General features: G+C 46.4%; 1 protein-coding gene across 1 annotated transcript; it reads right to left on the reverse strand.

Annotated features, from left to right (window-relative positions):
* Positions 1–286: 286 nt before the first annotated feature.
* NYX (nyctalopin) lies at positions 287–18,015 on the reverse strand. Its single transcript, XM_021681442.2, has 2 exons — positions 17,979–18,015; positions 287–1,695 (listed from the first exon to the last, which is right to left on the reverse strand). The coding sequence occupies exons 1-2, from the start codon at positions 18,013–18,015 to the stop codon at positions 287–289; spliced, it is 1,446 nt and encodes a 481-aa protein (XP_021537117.2).
* Between the last annotated feature and the right edge of the window lie 2,043 nt (positions 18,016–20,058).

The following is a 20,058-nucleotide window of genomic DNA, read 5'->3' on the forward strand; positions in this document are numbered from 1 at the left end:
CTGGAGGGCTCTGGCTTCTCTTCTCCAATCGATGCCCATGTGACATGAGCAGAAATCCGTTCCTCTCCCCACCTCCACCCCATCCCAGGCGTGGCATTGCCCAGGGTTCTCCTCTTCCTAGAGCCATCTCTGAAAGTAAACTGTCCTTTCCATCCTGGGCTGGAATTTTCACCACCTGCCCCCAACCTGTTCCCCTCTCCCCCCACCACACACACACCCTGGAGGCCAGTTAACTACACTTTCCCCCACTGGGCAAGGCAATCTGGGCTACCCCAGTGAGGCAAGGTCAGTCCACCTGTACGACAAACACCACGCGCTGGGCTGCGCTGAGCAGGAGACCAGAGCCGAGGAGAAACCAGGAGTTGTGGCCCGAGACAACCACCCCAGCGGAGGGAAGGCTGTCGGACAGGGAGGTGTTGAGTGGCCCCTCGGTGGTGTTGGCCACCTCCTCCACTGGGGCCCTCGGGGCCAGCAGCTTGGAGAGGAGGCTGCTGAACCTACTCACGGTGGTGGCCTCTGGCTCTGGGGACGGGCCTGGACTGGATGCGGTGAGGTTCAGCTCCTCGGGGTCCACACACAGGCCATCGGAAGAGCGCCCAAAGGCCACCTGGCTGAGGTCCAGGCCGGCCACGGAGCCCGGGGCAGCGCACGGCACGTCGGACACACGCCCGGAGCTCTCCATCCAGTCCCGCAGCCACTCCAGGCGGCAGTCACAGCGCCACGGGTTGCGGAAGAGAAAGAGGCGGCCCAGGAAGAAGCCAGGCTGGAAGGCGGCCCAGGCCAGCACAGTGAGGTGGTTGCCATTGAGGTGCAGAGCGAGGAGGCCCGAGAGGTTCTGGAAGGCGCCCTCCTCCACGAAGGCGATGCTGTTGCGGTCCAGGTAGAGCAGCTCAAGCTCGGCCAGGTCGGCGAACCAGGCGCGCGCCACAAGGCGCAGCGCGTTGCCGCCCAGGTTGAGCGTGCGCAGGCGGCGCAGGCCTACAAAGGCTTCGGCGGGCAGCTCGGCCAGCAGGTTGTCGTTGAGCAGCAGGTGCTCCAGGGCGCCACAGTCGCGAAAGGCGCCTGCGTGCACGGCGCGGACGCGGTTGGCCTGCAGGCTGAGCGAGCGCAGGCGCCTCATGCCCTGCAGAGAGCTGGAGGCCACCGCCTCGATGCGGCTGCGCTCCAGGTGCGCATGCGTCAGGTTGGCCAGGCCGCGCAGCGCGCCGGGCACGCGGCGGAAGAGGTTGTCGAAGGCGGCGAGCTCGCGCAGGGCGGGCAGCTCGGCCAGGAGGCGCTCGGGCACGGTGAAGAGGCGGCAGGAGGCCAGGTCGAGGCGGCGGAGGCGGCTGAGTGCGGCGAAGGTGCGAGCGTGCAGGTAGCGCAGCTCGCCGTTGTGCGCCAGGCGCAGCTCGGCCAAGCGCGGCAGGCCCTTGAAGGCGCCGGGCGTGATGAAGGACAGGTTGTTGTGGCGCAGCGACAGGCGGCGCAGCGACGGCAGCGTGCCGAAGGCCCGCTCGCCCAGGAAGCGCAGGCCGTTCCGGTCCAGGTCGATGGAGGCCGCCTCGCACGGAAACTCGGCCGGCACCCGCAGGAGGCCGGCGCGGTCACAGCGCACGGAGCAGCCGCGCTCGGTACTGCTGCAGGCGCAGGCGGCGGGGCAGGTGCGCGTGCAGGCCTCCTCGGCCCAGGCACTGGGCAGGCCGAAGACCACCGCTGGGAGGGGGGGGGGGGGGGGGGGGGGTAGAGAAGACAGAAAAGGAACAACCATCAGCCTAAGGGTCGCCCCAGTAAAGTCCTACCTGTCCACGTGGCAGGGTTTTGCCCTGCACCAAGTTCTCACACCTCCTGCATAACCGCGCCCTCCGAATGGCCTCTTTCCAGCTCCCAGACCTTACACACGCAGGTTCCCCACCCACGGCGCCCTCCCCTTTGCTTTCCAGTTATTTTCACCAGCGAAAACCAGCTGGGATTCTGGCATCTGACCCAATTCTAAACACTCTCCTGACTGTAACAAAACTTGGTGCTCTCCTAGAGTTCGGCCTAGAGGGTTCACTGCATGCACAGGGGAACCTGGAGGGCATCACCGTGGTCTATGCCCCAGTCCTGCGCTGCCCAGTGCCGTAGTCACTAGCCACATGTGGCTACTGAGCATTTGAAATGTGGCTAGCCCGAACTGAGATGTGCTGGAAGTGTAAAATAAACACCACGTCTCAAAGACTTAGTACCAAAAAAAAAAAAAAAAAGTATCTCTTCAATAATTCTTATACTGATTACATGTTGAAATGATATTTTAGATCTACGGGATTAACTAAAATATTAAAATTAATGTCAACTGTTTCTTTCTACATTTTTAATGGGGCTACTTTGAAAATTTAAACATTTGTGGCTTGAATTATATTTTTATTGGTGCTGCTCTAGTCCCTCCCGCTATAAGAATTCAATTTCTGAAACCCACCCCACCCCCCATTGAGAAAATTAAGCCTCATGAAGAAGAGTGAATTAGGAAACAGGAGGTTGGGCAAGAAAGAAAACCCTGTCAGTCTTTTTTTTTTTTTTTTAACACTACATTTAAGCCATAAGGACAGCATTCTAAATGAACAATGACCTTCTTACACATCTCAAAAAAATAACTGTGGACACTGTGGAGTTAATTTTCATTCACCAGCCCTTGCTCTCTAGAGACTTTTATACATAATCACAGGAAAGAATGGTGCTTATAAATTAATTTTGTTCTGAGCATATGAATGGAGAATCAGATAAAGACTTCAAAAGCCCTCCAGGAGGCTTGCCACCTGCAGCAAAACAGAATGGTAGCCAGAGGTCCCAAGCCCCATCTTGAGTTCCAAGGGAAAAGGCAGCATGAAAAATGCCCATAAGTTTTATTTTCTGGCCAGGAGCAGCTCGCAGGTGGAGTGCGCTCGATCTGAAATTCCTGCAGAAGAACAAAGGTACCCAGAGGTAAACCTGACCACTGATACTTATAATTTCTAGCCCTCCTCAGCAGTACTCCCAAATTCCTAGCAAACAGCCTGACCTACCATTCAGTCCCTCCCACTGTGTACACATTACCCTGCCTTGGAGCCCTTGTAGGAACCTGAAGGTGTGGCCACACAAGGAGTGGGCAGAATATGCTTGCTTCTGCCTCCGTGGCTTTGTTCAGCTTCCAGTGCCTTCGGTACATTTGTTGTGGACACTCCGTGTTTTTTCAGCTGCTAGGAAGGGGTTCAGCTATTTCAGACTTGGCTGGAGAACACTCAGCCCTTTGAGCAACCTTTCTGTTATAAACTGTAGCTTAACTGTAGTTAAACATTCTGATGTTACAGAGGCTTGACTTAGCTCTAACCTCTCCCTAAGAACTGTGAACTAGACACCAAGCTTCCAGCAAGGTTCTTGGACCCTGTGCTGAGCTTGACTGTAAACAGGGCAGCAGTTGGGCTAGAGAGACACCCTTTTAGAAAGACAGAGCCAAGAATATAACCTTAACTCCAGGCATCAGCGGGACAGGGGTGGGACCTTTTTCTATCACAACTCTTCCAACTGGGTCAAGTAGAAGGCATCAGATTTCCTTACAAATAGTCCTTCATTCTACTCTCTTCTCCTTTTTAATTAAGAGAAGTGCACTCTCAACCGTATGACTCATGTTTCTACTCCACAATAGCTAACATTGTCCCGGGCACACTAAATGTTTGCAGAATTAAATGGAATTGATGCCTTCCTCTGTAATGATTCCTCCTGGAGGATGTCATTTATTAAAAACAAAACAAAACAAAACAAAATCCTTGGGTTTGTCAAGAAATTCCTGGGATTATGACAGGGATTAGTTAATAAAATGGAGCTGCCAATTTTTCTAAAACACATGCAACAGGGATGGGAGTGAAACTTTTTATTGTGTATCCTTTTTATCTTTTAAATGTTGAACTATGTGAATGTATTCCCTATTTCAGAAAATAGATTAAGATTTATTTTAAACTTTAAACACTCAAGATGTTGTCACTATTAGAGACCTATTTTCAACCTCTGACACTTTAAGAGCCATTAGGAATTACTAATTTACTGGATTACTTCGTGAAATTTAAATTAAATCAAGTAAATTCTCAGAACAGACAACCAAAATCCAGTACTGGTTTACCCAATATGAAGACTAAGTATATGCCTAATGATTCAAAAAAGCAGAGCACTAAAACAAAATTTAAAAAAAAAATAACATATTTGGGTGAGTTCTACCTACAATAATGGCAGAGTAGCTCATATCAGACTAACATTCCTGCTGATAGCTAGTGTAAACTCTGAAAAAATATTTAAAGAAAACATGTTTGAAAGCACTGGAGAGCAGCCTAAACAGGCAACCAGAGTAGATACAACCCTTAAAAGAAGAGAAGCTGAGGCACCTGGGTGGCTCAGGTGGTTAAACGTCCAACTCTTGATTCTTGATTTCAGCTCAGGTCATGATCTCAGGGTCGTGAGATCAAACCCCCAGGTCGGGCTCTGTGCTGGGCGTGGGGTCTGCTTAAGATTCTCAATCTCCTTCTCCCTCTGCCCCTCCCCCTCCTTCCCTCTCTAAAAAAATTAATTAAAAAAAATAAGAGAGGCAAACTAGGTGAAGACACATTTATCTGACTTTTCCTCTTATACCTGAATAACACTGTGTGTTAACTACACTGGAATTTAAAAAAAAATAAATTATAAAAATTAAAATGAAAACTGGCTTTTCCTCTTAGGGCATTTTCAAGTCCATGCTGCAGATAGGGAGTAGAGCTCAAGGAGAAAGCAAGTCTTATCAGGCTGACATGTTAGAAGTCACAGTATTATAGCGGCCACAGTGGCTGGAAATTGAAGAGGGAAAACATGGAAAAGAAGGAGCCACAAAATTGGCATACGACTCCTCTTAGATCCTTGTTTGAGTCCCAAAGTGCATATATGTGGGGTGACTCCAAGGAGCCAAGAACTGAAGGCCAAAAGAGCTAACCAAAGATTTCAACAATTTCCCAGTAATGGGAGACAGATAAAGAGTTCAAGGTCCACCAAGTTAGAAGGGCTTATAAAATACCTCAGGCTTTCCATTGAAACCCCAGAGGGTCACACCTTAGGAGTGAAGACCGTTTCCCAGGACAAAGGGCAAAACTGAACTAAGCCTACCCTAACAAAGCCTAAAACTAAGCCTCCTCAGTATCAAGGTGACCTGCCAGTAATTTAAGTGAATGCCATACAAAATTCAGTACTCTTCAAAGGAAGATATAGACTCTAGAATTCCTTATAACTACTATCTATGATATTTTGTATACAAATAATACTAGATACCTGAAGAAGTAGCAAAACATGACACTTACCGAAAGGAAAAAAAAAAAGTAGTTAACAGAGGCAGACCCAAAGACTGCCCAGAGGTTGGAATTACCAAACAAGGATTAATTATAAATATGTTAAGGAATTTACAGGAAAAGATGGATATAATGGGCGAAGACATGGAGAATTTGAATTTTAGAAGAGATATGGAAACAAAATGAACCCAATGGAAATCTTAGTACTGAAATAAATAATACAATATTAGAAATTTTATTTTTTTAAAGATTTACTTATTTTAGAGAGAGAGAGCAGTGGGGAAGGGGAGAGAGAGAGAAAGAAAGAATCCTCAAGCAGACTCCCGGCAGAGCACGGAGCCTGATGCAGGACTCAATCCCATGACTCTGAGATCACGACCTGAGCCAAAATCACCAGTTGGACATCCAACCAACTGAGCCACCCAGTCGCCCCACAGTATTTGAAATTTTAAAAAAATCATTGAATAAGAAAAACAGATTCAACACAGCAGAAGAAAAGATTTCATGAAGAGAGGTCAATAGAGATTACAGAAGCAAAGGGGTAAAAAAGACTGGAAAAAATATGATTGGAACTTCAGTGACCTGTGGGATAATATCAGGCAATTAGACTAACATGCATGTATTTGGAATCGCAGAGGACAGAAGAGAGAATACAGCAGAAAAATAATTGAAGACAATTTCTAAAATTTGATTAAAACCAAGAAGCCCAGCAAACCCCAACTAACATCACACACACACACAAATATACTTCTAGACACATCATAGTCAAACTGCTGAAAACCAAAGACAGAAAATTCCTTAAAGCATCCAAAGAAAAAAGACTTTATATAGAGTACACAACAATAAAAATGACTGACTGCTTATCAGAAACCACCTGTAAGACAATAAAATGTATCTTTAAAAAAATTTTTTTAAGTAAACTCTGTGCCCAATGTGGGGCTTGAACTCACAACCCCGAGATCATGAGTCCCATGCTCTACCAAGTGAGCAGCCAGATGCCCCCTGGAATTGTATCTTTTAAAGTGCTGGAAAAGGGATGCCTGGCTGGCTCAGTCAGTTAAGCATCCAATTCTTGATTTCAGCTCAGGTCATGATCTCAGGGTCCGAGATCGAGCCCCAAGTGGGGCTCCGTGCTCAGCGCGGAGTCTGCTTGTCCCTCTCCCTCTGCTCTTCCCCCCCCCTCTCAAATAAATAAATAAATAAAATCTTCAAAAAAAAAAAATAAAATGCTGGAAAAGGGGCACCTGGCTGGCTCAGTCGGTGGAGCATGGGACTCTTGGTCTCAGGGTTGTGAGTTTAAGCCCCACACTGGGTGTGGAAATTACGTAAATAAAAATAAAAATAAAAAAATTAAGCACTGGGAAAAAAGCAAATCTGGCAACCTAGAATTAATTCTATATCCAATAAAAATATCTTCAGAGATGAAGTAAAATAGAGATACTTTCAGGGTAACAAAATCTGTGAAAATTCATCCCTAGCCGATCTTCCACACAACAAGAAATGAAGACATTCTTTAGCCTGAAGGAAAACGATAACTAGAGGAAAATCAGGTCTATGGAAAGGAATGAAGAGCGATGGAAATGGCCAATAATGTCACAAAAAGACTACTTTTTTCTCATCTTAATTGCTTAACAGATAACTGACTGTTTAAAGCCAAAATAACAATGCATTGGGGAGTTTATAACATATGTAAATGACAAATATGACAACAAGAGCATAAAGGATAAGAAGGGAGGTAAAAATGAATTGTACTCTTATAAGGATCCTACATTATACATGAAGCAGTGTAAGATTAATTCAAGGCAGACCATGATAAATTAAAGATGCATATTGCAATCCCTAGAAAGAAAAAAAAAAGAATCTTGACCCCCATCTCACACTACACACAAAAACTCATTTTAGGTGGACCACAGACCTAAATGTAAAAGCTAAAACTATAAAGCTTCATGAAGACAATATAAGAGAATATCTTTTGTGACCTAGTGGTAAGCTAGGTCTTCTTAGAGCCAAAAAGGAAAAAAAAAAACAAACCATAAAAGAAGAAAGTAATAACTTGGACTTTATCAAAATAAAAAAAAGTCTGCTCTTTGAAAGACACTGTTAAGAGGATGAAAAGAGGGGTGCCTGGGTGGCTCAATCGGTTAAGCATCCGACTCTTGATTTCGGCTCAGGTCAGGATCTCAGGGTCCTGGGATCAAGCCCCGAGTTGAGCCCTGCATTGAGCCCCACACTGGGCTCCACACTCAGAGAATCCTGCTTTAGGATTCTCCCTCTGCCCCTCCCCTCACTAGCTCCAGCGGGCGCATGCTCTCTCTCTAAAATAAATAAATGATTTTTTTTTTTAAAGAGAGAATGAAGACAGGCCACAGACTGGGAGAAGATAGCTGTATATTTTCTCTGTATATATCTCATAAAAGACTTGTATCCAAAATATATAAAGAACTCTCAAAACTCAGTGATAAGAAAACAGACAACCTAATTAATAAATGGGCAAAATATGTGAAGAAACACTGGACCAAAAAAAGATATACAGAAGGCAAATAAACATATGAAAATATGGTCAACATCATTAGTTGTTAGGGAAATGCCAATTAGAATTGCATCCTATTAGAATGACTAAAATTATAAAGACTGACGTCCAAGTGTTGGAGAGCATATGGAATAACTGGGACCCTCTTACAGGGTTGGTGGGAGTGTAAAATGGTACAACCACATTGGAAACAATGTGGCAGTTTCTTTAAAAGTTAAACATAACACCTACCTTATGATGCACCCATTCTACTCCTGGGGAAATAAAAGCATATGTCCATACAAAAGACTTGGGCATGACTGTTCACAGCAGATTTATTCATAACCCAGAACTGGAAACAACATAAACACCCACCAAGTCTGAACAGGTAAATTATCATGTATCCACACAGTGGAATACTACTGGGTGATAAAAAGAAATGGACGAATCTCAAGATAATTCTGCTGAGTGAAAGAAGCTGAACAAAAAAAGGTACATAGTATCTGATCCCACTTACATAAATATTTTTCTGTAGTAACAGAAAGATCAGTGGTTGCCCACGGATGGGTGGGGAGGCAGGGAGGGACAGGAAGGAGGGATTATACAGGGGCAGGAATCTTGGAGGTAATGGATATGCTATTTATCTTGATTGTGCTGATGGTTTCACAAGGGTACACTTCAAATATGTTCAGTTTGTTAAATGTCAATTTTATTATATTTCAATGAAGTTTTTTTTTAAGATTGTTTGAGAGGGAGCACAAGAGAGCATGAGCGAGCACGTGGAGGAGGGCAGAGGGAGAGAGAAATTTAAGCAGACTCCACGCTGAGTGCTGAGCCCATCGCAGAGCCCCACGTGGAGCCCCACATGGAGCCCGACAGGGGTGCTCGACCTCACGACCCTGAGATCACAACCTGGGCTGAAACCAAGAGTCAGACACTTAACCAACTGCACTACCCAGGTGCCCCAATAAAGCTGTTTCTTAAAAAAGATATTAAGGAAAGTAATACAGTGTGTGTGTGTATACACACACACACATATGTACATCATACATGTATGTGACTTGTATACAGAATATAAAAACAACTACAAAAAGACAACTAAATAAAAATGGGTAAAAGAGGGGCGCCTGGGTGGCTCAGTCGTTAAGCGTCTGCCTTCGGCTCAGGTCATGATCCCAGGGTCCTGGGATCGAGCCCCGCATCGGGCTCCCTACTTGGCGGGGAGCCTGCTTCTCCCTTCCCACTCCCCCTGCTTGTGTTCCCTCTCTCGCTGTGTCTCTCTCTGTGAAATAAATAAATAAAATCTTAAAAAAAAAAAAAGGGTAAAAGACTTGAACACTTCCCGAAAGAATATATTAAGTAGCCATTAAGCACATGAAAAGGTGTTCAACATCGTCAGCCATTAGGGAAGTGCCAATTAAAACCACAATGAGATTTCCCTATACACCCACTAGAATGGTAACAATTCAAAAGACTGACAACCCCAAATGCTGGCGAAGATGTAGACCAACTGGATTCTCTTACATGGTTGGTGGGAGTGGAAAATAGTTCAGTAACTTTGCAAAACTTTGGCAGTGTCTATTAAAGCTAAACATATGCCTACCCTATGACTCAGCAATTCCACTCCTAAGTATTTACCCAAGAGAAATAAAAGAAAGGTCCACATAAAGACTGTACAAGAATGCTCATAGTGGCTTATTCATAAGAGATAAAAAGTGGGAATTACCCAACAGTAGAGAAATGAAAGGGAACAAACTATTGATACAAACAACAAAAACATTATGTTGAGCCAAAGAAACTTGACACAAAAGAGTACATACTGTAGGATTATACTTCTATGCAGTCCCAGAACAGCTGTTGGCGGTGGCTCTGGGAGCTCAACAGAATAAAGCCTGCAGATGGACTCCATCTCAAAAGACAGCATATATCTATAACACATAGTTTAGGAATGTTATCTGGGTGATAGGAGCATGTATCATGCAGTTCAAATTAATCAAATTTTATGCGTTTCTTTTTAATTAGTGTTTGCTCAAAGCTGAGCTTGCTACCTTTTTTCATTTCATACAACAATCTGCAAGGTAAGTATTATTCTCTTCCTCTCATGAAGGAGGAAACTGAGGTTCAAGGTGGTTAAATGACATCAACCTTTGGTTTTTGTCTTTCCATTATGCTGTACTCTCCTCCACCCGACACACCTAGCCTCTCTGAGCTTCCGTCTCTTTAACTGTAAACTGAAGGGCCTGCACTTCCTGCCCTTTGGGGGCCCTTCCGGCTCTCATTTTCCACGGCTGGGCAGCAGCTGTTGCCAACCACCACCTCTAAGAAAAAATAACCCAGTTGGAGCCCCATGGGTCTCTGCCGCCTCCTCCCAGACACAGCTGTTTGGACTGCAGATAAACATTTGACCTAAGCAGAGCCAATCAGATTCATTCAACACGGCCCACTGGCCGTGAATATGGAATGGGCAGTGAAATCGTGTGAGCATCATCCAGTACAGCACTGGGACTAGGGTCTGTACCAGAGCCACGTGCATGTCAGAGTTGTAAGGGAGCAGGACTCAAAGGCAAGGTGAGGAAGGACAAAACCCAACGTGAGAATCACAGCGATGGAGATCAGAAAGAGTGGGAAGTTGCTAGCCAGCTCTCTAGTTCCCAGAAGGCCCGGCTATAGCTGTTTCTATGGCATTTCCCCATTTCCATTTTACAAACCCACTCAAACCACCTGCGTGGACAAGTGGATTTCTGTTCCTTGTGACCAAACCATCTCTGATATTAGTGGACGTTTGATATGTTTTCTGGCTACCCAGCACCTTTTAAGTACTCTTTCTACATTTAGGGAATTTTCTACATTTTAAGTCCTGCCTCCTCAAATTAGAAGCCAGAAATTCTCTTTCCCAACATCCCTTGCAGTTAGCGTCCAGGCACGTGACCTAGCTTTGTTGATCAGACACCCCCAGGGACACTTGGATTCAGAAGTAAGTGCCAGGCAGAAACCATTTTCTGGCCAGGATGATGGCAGAGGCATCTGGATTTCAGGCTCCCGGAGTGGAATTTCTGGCACCCAGCACCCAGCATGGTGCCCATGATCTAACAGGTGGGTCCACCAGTGGTGGTGGCCTCAGGGCCTTTGCTGGAGCTGCCCCGCTCCCTGGTTTAGGCATTGCTCTGGGCAGTGGGCCTCCAACCAGGAAGACTGAGAACACCTCACATCCCTGAACAAACCCTTTCTTGGCTTCAACGGTACCTTAAGCAGGTACTGTGGTTTGCAGCAAGAGTCCAAAACACCATCGGAAGTAAAACAGGTCCCGTTAATTTCTCTTGTACCATCTCCTCCTTCTGGCCCCTTCCCCTTTCCCCCAAAGAACCTCGTGAACTCCCCACCTTAAAAGAGAAAGCTACTCAAATTCAGCACCAGGCAGTGCCCCTCAAGCAAAAGGAAGCTCCTTGTTATTCATTGCCACAACATACAGAATATGGAATCAAAATTTGCTTAGTCCATCCCTGATTTTTCCAAATGCAAATGAAAAGGGGCCTCTCCTGTCGTAAGCAGCGATTATTCCAAAAACAAATCTCCTCGGCTGTCCAGGGCCCCGTTCCATGGGGATACCTTGGCCAGAAAAACATTTACCAAATTAAAATAAAGATCACAGTCTGTGAGAAGTGAAGGTTAAACTCCCTGGCAGTTGCTTAGCAATTTCTGTTCACACACCAGTATTTTTGAGAAGGATCCGCGTGGAAATCTGAAAAGGTTTCAGTGCTTTCATTCCCAGTCTGACGTTGGGAGAGGAAGATGGGAAATTCAGCCAAACTGGCCCAGGCTCAGGACTGGCCTCTGCTCAGCCAGCCTCTCTGTCACAGCTCGGGTGGGATACACATGTGGGGCTTTCCAGAGCATTCAGTCTGGAAACACTCATCCTGAGGGCATGGCCTCTCCAGTTCTCTCATAAACTCTGATGACACTGCCTTTCATCCTTGCCTTCTCATACTGCTTTTTGGAGCTTTTTGTTTTGCTTTAACCTTAGCCAAGCTTTCTGAATCTCAGTTTCCTCCTCTGTAACAGGCGGACCATTATGAGGAACGGATGAGTTGTAAAGCTCGAAACAGCTGTGAAAGCATGGGCTAAAGCTAATAGCAGGCTCCATGAGGCACTGTTGTCACAGGATTAAATCTCACCAAGCAACTAGTACTTCAAGGACCATGTGGAGATCTGCCCCAAAGTGGAAAGCAAGACACCAAGTATGAGAATAGTGAAGTTATTACAAGTAGACTACAAGGAAAAGTCTAGAATGGTTCTCTACCTGGGCTGCACATTAGAATGACCTGAGGAGCTTTCCAGCCACTCACAATGCTCGGGCCAGACACCATACCAATTAAATCCGAATCTTCAGGGGTGGAACCAAGCACTGTGCTCCACGGATGATCCCAATACACAGCCCAAGTCAAAAACCAAGGGTCTAGGTGGACCAACTTTATAAAAATGGGATTTATCCATGCGGTATAAAATGTTACAAGGTGTAACCTAGAATTACCATATGCCCCAGCAATTCCACTCCTAGGTATATACCCAAAGGAAGTGAAAGCAGGTGTTCTAATAAATACTTGTGCATGATTGTTCATAGCAGCATTATTCACAATAGCCCAAAGAGGGAAACAAATGTCCATCGACAGATGAATGGATAAACAAAATGTGGTCTGTCCACACTGTGAAATATTATTCTGCCATAAAAAGGAATGAAGTAGTGATACACACTACAATGTGGACGAACCTCAAAAACATTATGCTAGGGGCGCCTGTGTCGCACAGTCGGTTAAGCATCCGACTGGGCTCAGGTCGTGATCTCAGGGTCATGAGATCAGGCCCCACATCGGCCTCCGAGCTCAGTGTGGAGTCTGCTTGATATTCTCTCCCTCTCCCTCTGCCCCTTCCCCCTGTGTTCTCTCTCTCTCAAATAAATAAATAAATCTTTAAAAAAACCAAAAACAAAAAACACATTATGCTAGGTGAAAGCAGCCAGACACAGAGACTACATACTGTATGATTCCATTTACATGAAATACCCAGAATAGGCAAATCCTAGTAGATTAGTGAGTGCCAGGGGCCGGGTGTAGTAATAATGGGGAGTGACTGCCTAATAGGTACAGGGTCTCCTTTCGGGGTGATGAAAATGTCTTGGAAATAGAGGTGATGGCTGCACAACATTGTGAATGTGCTAAATGCTGCCAAACCATACACTTTAAAATGGTTCATGGTTTGGGGCACCTGGGTGGCTCAGTCAGTTAAGCATCCAACTCTTGATCTCAGCTCAGGTCTTGATCTCATGGTCACGAGTTCAAGCCCTGCACTGGGCTCCACGCTAAGCGTGGAGCCTACTTTAAAAAATAAAAAAAATAAAGAATTTAAAATGGCTCATGACTGGGGCGCCTGGGTGGCTCAGTCGGTTAAGCGTCCAACTCTTGATTTCTTGATTTCGGCTCAGGTCATGATCTCAGGGTTGTAAGATCGAGCCCCCACGTCGGGCTCCATGCTGGGCGTGGAGTCTGCTTAAGATTCTCTCTCTCCCTCTCTCTCTGCCTCTCCCCCCACCATGCACACAGGCGCCCTTTCTCTCTCTCTCTTAAAAAAAAATGGTTCATGGTTAATTTTATGTTGCGTGAATTTTACTTCGATAAAATAAAATAATAATGAATGTTACAAGGTGTCCTGAATCTAGGCAAATACCAGAAATGGGTCCCTGCTTTTGTTTTCTGGTCTGATGTGCTGGCCAGCCCCCACGCTGCAGGGAGGCAGGGAAGGCTGGGCTCAGATGCCCCACAGAATGTTGTCTTAATGCAGACCAGCTGAGGAATTTCTCCTTCATAGGTCCTCCGCTTTTCAGATATGTGCTTTTCCCCCTTGAGGTCTGCTAAGGAGAACAGTTACTCATGGACTTTCCAACCACAGGCTGAGTTTGAAGTGTTTCTTCATCCTCATTGTTTTCAAAGAACTTGTGCCTCACAAAACCAAAATAGCAAGGGAAAATATGGTCAATTTTCTGCTTTCAGCAGAATCTATTCAGCCACTTTGGCTCTGGAAGTCATTCTCCTCCCGCTCCCAGCAAATGCTATCCTGGTTGCTCCTCAGGCCAAGACCCAGTGCTGGATTTTCAAAACGAAATGAGTGGGGGGCAATGGAGAGGCAGTGAGGGAGACCATCCCATGGCCTCTGACCTCACGATAATCCCGGAACTTCCTCCTCATACCACAAAGGTTACCTTTTGTAACAGTAAAGAAAGAGAGGATGGTGGATTCACCCCTCAGCTTTGCTGATTAATGCGAGTCATGGGGGATGGAGAAACTGGAAAGGGTGGTCCCCTGACCGTCTCACTGGCCCTGTGGATCTTAGGGTGGAGAGCTGTCCCATCCGAGGAGTAGAACACAAGGCCCCAGGAAGACCCCTGGGCCTAAATATTGATAATCACCCCAAACTGAAACAAATGCTCAACAATAGGGGGATGAATGATGAACAAACCAGTAGCCCCCAGACAAGGAGTACTACTCTGCAATCAAAGCGAACGAGCTACTTATCTATGCAATGACGTCAATGATTCGCGCACACATACTGCCCTACACTCCACAGCGCCTGAGTCTCGTTAATAAAGGATTTGTTCTCCTTGGGGTGCAGGTGCTCTCTCCCTACAGACTTCTTTTTCTCTTTTAAGTCAAGTTGATTGAGGTATAATTTACCTACAATAAAATATACCCATTTTAAGTGTATAACAAATGCAACACACCCATGTAAGCACCACCCTAAAAATGATTTAGAACATTCCTACCATCCAGAAAGTTTCCTTGGGTCCCTTTGACAGCAGTCCCCTCCCCATCCACAGCTCCAGACAACCACTGATATGCTTTCTGGACTATAGATTCATTTTGCCTGTTTTAGAACTCCGTATAAATGGAATCAAATGGTTCTTTCAGTCAACATGATGTTTGTGAGATGCATCTATGTTGTCTGAATGTCAGCTGTTCATTCATTTTTTTAAAGATTTATTTATTTATTTGAGAGGGAGAGAGAAAGAAAGAAAGAGATCACAGGGAGGGGCAGAGGGAGAGGGAGAGAGAAACCTTTGCAGACTCCTCTCTGAGCTCAGAGCCAGACTCAGGTCTTGATCTCATGACCCTGAGATCATGACCTGAGCCCAAACCAAGAGTCAAACGCTCAACCAACTGAGCCACCCATGGGCCCCAGTTGTTCATTTTTATTGCTGAGCAGTATTCCACTGTATGAATGTACCTCAATTTGCGTGTTCAGTCACCTGTGGATGGGCATTTGGATTGTTTCCAGTTTTCACCTATTGTGACTAAAGCTGATGGAAGGGTTTGTGGGCAAGTCCTATTGTGGACATATGTTTTCATTCAGCGTTTACCTAGGAGAGGAATTGCTGGGTCAGATGGTAAGTATCCATCTCAATTGCTCCACATCCACACCAACACTTGCTATTGTATTTTCAACCCTAGCCATCCTAGTGGGTGTGAAGTGGTATCTCCTTGTGGGTTTGATTTGCATCTCCCTGATGACTAATGAGGTAGAGCATCTTTTCATGTGCTTATTAGTCATTTGTATATCTTCTTGGATGAAATAGCTATTCAAAACGTGTTGCCCATATTTTAAAGATGGGTTGTCTTAGGGGCACCTGGCTGGCTCAGTCGGTAGAGCATGTGACTCTTGATTTTGGGGTCATGAATTCGAGCCCCACATTGGGCATACAGGTTACTCAATAAAAAAAAATTTTTTAATGGGTTGTCTTATTATTGAGTTTGAAGAGTTTTTTAACTATCTACAGATTTTTTAGATGCAAGACCTCTATCAGATACCGGAATGGTTCTTATCTGGGCGGCTTCACCCATTCAACAAATCCTTATAAGCACCTACAATATCTTAGACTCTAGAGACAGCAAAGTGAATAAAACAGAAACCCTGGCCCTCGTTAAAGAATTGTAGTTTACAGCAAGCCCTGGGTGAAGAACCCTGTAAAGCAAGGAATTGGGATATTATGCTGTGGACAGCAGGAAGACCCCGAAGGGACTGCCATAGCCGAGGGGAGAGGAGAGGCACTTCCGGTGAACCCCCCTGTCCAGAGAATTTCTGTTCCGGTTTTGTCCCAGATTTGCCCTGCCGTGAGCCACTTCTGAGTCCCCCACGACCTTGTTTTGTCAGGCTCATTTAATCATTCTTTTTTTCTCTAGCTAAGGACATAGAACCCTATCCCTGCCGGTTTCTTGGGAACATGTCGTTCATAATCCTGTGACTTGTAGTCAAAGTAATATTGTCTGTGCTGCTGAGTGTGTTTTAAATTAAAGCGCCAGGGGATGTGGAGACGGTCATTAATTTTAAGTGCATCTATTGTTAGCAAATGATGTCACCGCTAAGCTCTCCAACTTGTCACAAGAAGTCTGGATGTATTTCGGGTTTCTGCAGCAGCAAGAACAGTTCCCGGTTTGCCGTGCGCAGGCTATGAATACTGTCTGCATTCTGTCAGGAATGGGAGAGCTTTGGGTACACATTTAAAATCATATTGGCTCAGAGAAGCAAACATTCTGTCCCAATGAGTCAATCAAACTTCATGTCCTTTCTAGGTAGGAGAAAAGGCAAGGAGCTGGTTGTTCGTAATTATATGTCAACCTCTATCCTTTGGAGGCTCCTCGAGGTAGAAAGTCATGTCCTATTTATCATAATGTTCCCTGCACCTTGTTCCAATTTGTTTTCTCATTTATTTATTGGGTCTCCCATAAAGGAATGTAAGTCTCTCAAGGACAAAAGCTATGCAATTATATCCCTCAAAATATCCCTGGAGTGTACTGAAGGTATAGTGTGTACCTGTTGATTCATTGAACAGACCAAGGTCTACTTTTTGAAAAAGTGGAATAAAGGGTAAGAAGATTCTTTTTTTTTTTTTAAAGATTTTATTTACTTATTTGACAGACAGAGACATAGCGAGAGAGGGAACACAAGCAGGGGGAGTGGGAGAGGGAGAGCAAGGCTTCCCGCCAAGCGGGGAGCCCGATGAGGGGCTCGATCCCAGGACCCCGGGATCATGACCTGAGCCAAAGGCAGACGCTTAACAACTGAGCCACCCAGGCGCCCCAGGGTAAGAAGATTCTAATACTACCATTTTAGAATTATCTGGTAAAATTTTCTCTGCCAGCACTGCACACAGACATCTATCACTTGGGTAGTTATCACCTCAAATAATTACATTCACCCGAGGGTCAGAAAAACAGATTCTTCGTATAGAATCCTTTACTGCAGAATTTACCAAGGGATTTTTTTTTTCCTTGGGCAATCTCAGATTTGAGCAGGTGGGGCTATAGAGGTGTGGAAAAAAAATTCTGTGATGAGCCTTCTTGTTATATTAAAACCCAAGTAACAATAGGACTGAAAACCTTGGGGAAGAATGTTTCAACATCCATAATGACTCAATTCCAACATGATATTTTCATTTTTTTTCTTCCTCCCTTTAGGAAGAAGGTTTAAGGGATTTTTTTTTTTTTAACTAAATGAGCTTAAAGTAATATGACCACTGTAGTTTTTGGTGATTACACCAATGAATTCGTATCTGAAATTAGAATAAGAAAATGACGGGGCGCCTGGGTGGCTTAGTCGTTAGGTGTTTGCCTTCGGCTCAGGTCATGGTCCCAAGGTCCTGGGATCGAGCCCCGCGTCAGGCTCCCTGCTCAGCAGGAAGCCTGCTTCTCCCTCTCCCACTCCTCCTGCTTATGTTCCCTCTCTCGCTGTCTCTCTCTCTCTCGAATAAATAAATAAAATCTTTTTTAAAAAATTAAAAAAAAAAGAAAATGAATTCATATCTGAAATTAGAATAAGAAAATCGCCAAAAGATTATTTCATATATTTGGCTCAGGAATTCTGTTTTTCAACAAACCAACCAACCAAACTGACTACCTGTTCTGTTTTATCTCATTCTCCATTCCCTCCCCAGGATCACAGTTCAGTGAAACCTAATCAGAACTGGTGTCCATGTACAGCTTTCATGGAAGCCACTTGAAGACCAAGCTCCTTGGGTAAAAGCCCTGCAGTTTCCATACATCTTCTAGAATCTTCTATGGGCTCCCCAACCCCTGCCCCCACTGGCAGCTGTCTGCTGGGGGTCAGAAGGAACAGGCCTTGGAACTCACCATGCAGCAGCAGGACCAGCATCCCGTGGCCTTTCATGCACCTGGTGGCTTAGAACCACCCAGCTGTAGAATCCCTACCTGAGGGGAGACAGCACAGGTCACCGAGTGCCCAGGAGGGGTCCCTGGAGAACCGTGACACACAGGCCCCTCCCCACACCTCCACACTTCCTCCTGAATGCTCTGCCTTTGCCCTCTTCTTCTTCACACTCACTTCTCCCCAACGATCTTGGTCTCAAGAGAAACCAGTGACAACAGCCCATCAGAAGCCCCCCATAAATTGACAGCATGGCTCTGTTCGGAAACCCTTCATCAGACTAAAACCCTGAGAGCAATGCAGATGGACTCACTGACAACCCAGCAAGCAAACGGACAGAGAGGAGACCTCTGCAGAGAAGCACTCATAAATAGTCCCCAAATGTCGCTTACTGTCCTGGGGGTCTGCCTGGTCCTGCTTCTCCTCCAAGGCGCCCTTCGGCTCCCCAAGCCCATCCATCTCCCAAGTCTGGCAGCCACAGACGCTAAAAAATGGTCCAGCGGAGAAGTAAAGGGGAGTGGGGGTGGGGGAGATGGTGAGCAGGAGTTGAGGAGAAATAGTTGCTTGTGCAGGTTCGAGTGCTTATTTTTCTTTCTCCAGATTTAATGGCAGGAAAATCCTGTATCAGATGAGGATTAACAGAGATGAAAGAATGTGTCTGCCTTTCGAATCACCAAAGCCCGGGACAGATTTTGCTGACACACCAATCGGCTTTATCTCCAGGCCTTGGCCTCTCCATCTGCCTGGCCCCTTTGTCTCCTTAAACCCCCCCCCCTGCAGACCCCACCTCCTGCCCTGACCCCAGCCCCAGCCCCCAAGCAATATGCAGCCAGAAACTGGCTTCCTGCCACCCAAACAGCATTATCAGCATTTTCAACAAGGACGCGTTACATAACCTGGAGAGGTGGGGAAGGGACAGGGCAGCTTGAAATAATGATGTTTTCCCAAAATGCAGGCTGCTCACGTCCTCTCTTTGGAGTGGCTGATGGCAGATGATCCATAACCAAGACTGTGGAGACGGTCCTTCACTACAGTAAGGCTAGAATCCTGCCTTTGGGGTTGAGGCTGTGCTAGCCACCACCTAAGGTGGCGGGTCCAGAGGCCATTTCCAGAACCTGGCTGAGGTTTCTCAAACCCATCAGGGCTCAGTGGGACTCACAGCTCCCGCAGTGTCTCCTGGGAACCAGACACCAGGGGGCGGCAGGAGCAGCAGTGAGGGCACTGGTTAGGAATGTGGAATCTCAGCACTCCCACCCCCATCCCAGACCTCTGGAATCAACATCTGCATTTTCACCAGATTCCCATGCTCGGGAAAGCCCTGGTTTAGGGGAGCGGAGGGGGCAGTTCGGGTGCCCCCCCCTCCACATTCTTCTGGCCCCAGCAGGCTTGGCTGTAGGGTCCGGCCCTCTGCTCTGCTGGGACTGACCTGCCAGGGACCCAGGGCTCAGAGCCACCTGAGGGGAGAGAGCCACATCCTGGCTGGCCCGGCCTTGGCGGCCTTGGCGTGCCAGCGCTGATGGACGGAAGCCTGGAGTTCCCATCCCACAACCGGGGCTCGGGGTGTGAATCTAGGCGTCTGCAGCCGCTGTGCCTGGAAAATTCTTGTTTTCTTGCACTTGGGCCCTGTAAGCCAATATATGGCTGAACTCCCTGGGGAAGACCTTCTCTACCTAGGAAATCAGACATTTCTCCCGGCGGGGAGAAGTCAGGAGCAGTCAGAGACCCTCAGCGGGGAAAGGAAGGGACCCAACCATCAGGCCAGCTAGCCCCACGGACTCCAGCTGGAGAACAAGCCGCCTTGTGATCAAAAACTTGGTTCCCAAGGGGTTAAAAGCAAGGAGGGAGGGGTGGCCACAAGAAGTACCACTGACTGGCATGCCCTCGAGGAGAAACTTCAAAGATCCAGATAGCCTGGCCCCCAGCCACTCCATTGCACCCGCACCAGCACCCGGGCTAACAATGTTGCAATGCAGTTGGTAGCCGATAAGAAGGGACAGGAAAAGGGAGGAGGAGTATGTAAGTAAGCCTGTGAGACAGAAGTGGCCC

The sequence above is a fragment of the Neomonachus schauinslandi genome, chromosome X, assembly GCF_002201575.2.
Source record: "Neomonachus schauinslandi chromosome X, ASM220157v2, whole genome shotgun sequence".
In the NCBI taxonomy this organism is placed as follows: Eukaryota; Metazoa; Chordata; class Mammalia; order Carnivora; family Phocidae; genus Neomonachus; species Neomonachus schauinslandi.

What these genes read in the sequence shown, in the direction of transcription:
- NYX (XM_021681442.2), bottom strand. Translation starts at nt 18,015, where the DNA reads ATGAAAGGCCACGGGATGCTGGTCCTGCTGCTGCATG. An exon ending in GCTGGTCCTGCTGCTGCATG is followed by an intron (nt 1,696 to 17,978) that starts GTGAGTTCCAAG and finishes CCCCCCTCCCAG; the next exon opens with CGGTGGTCTTCGGCCTGCCC.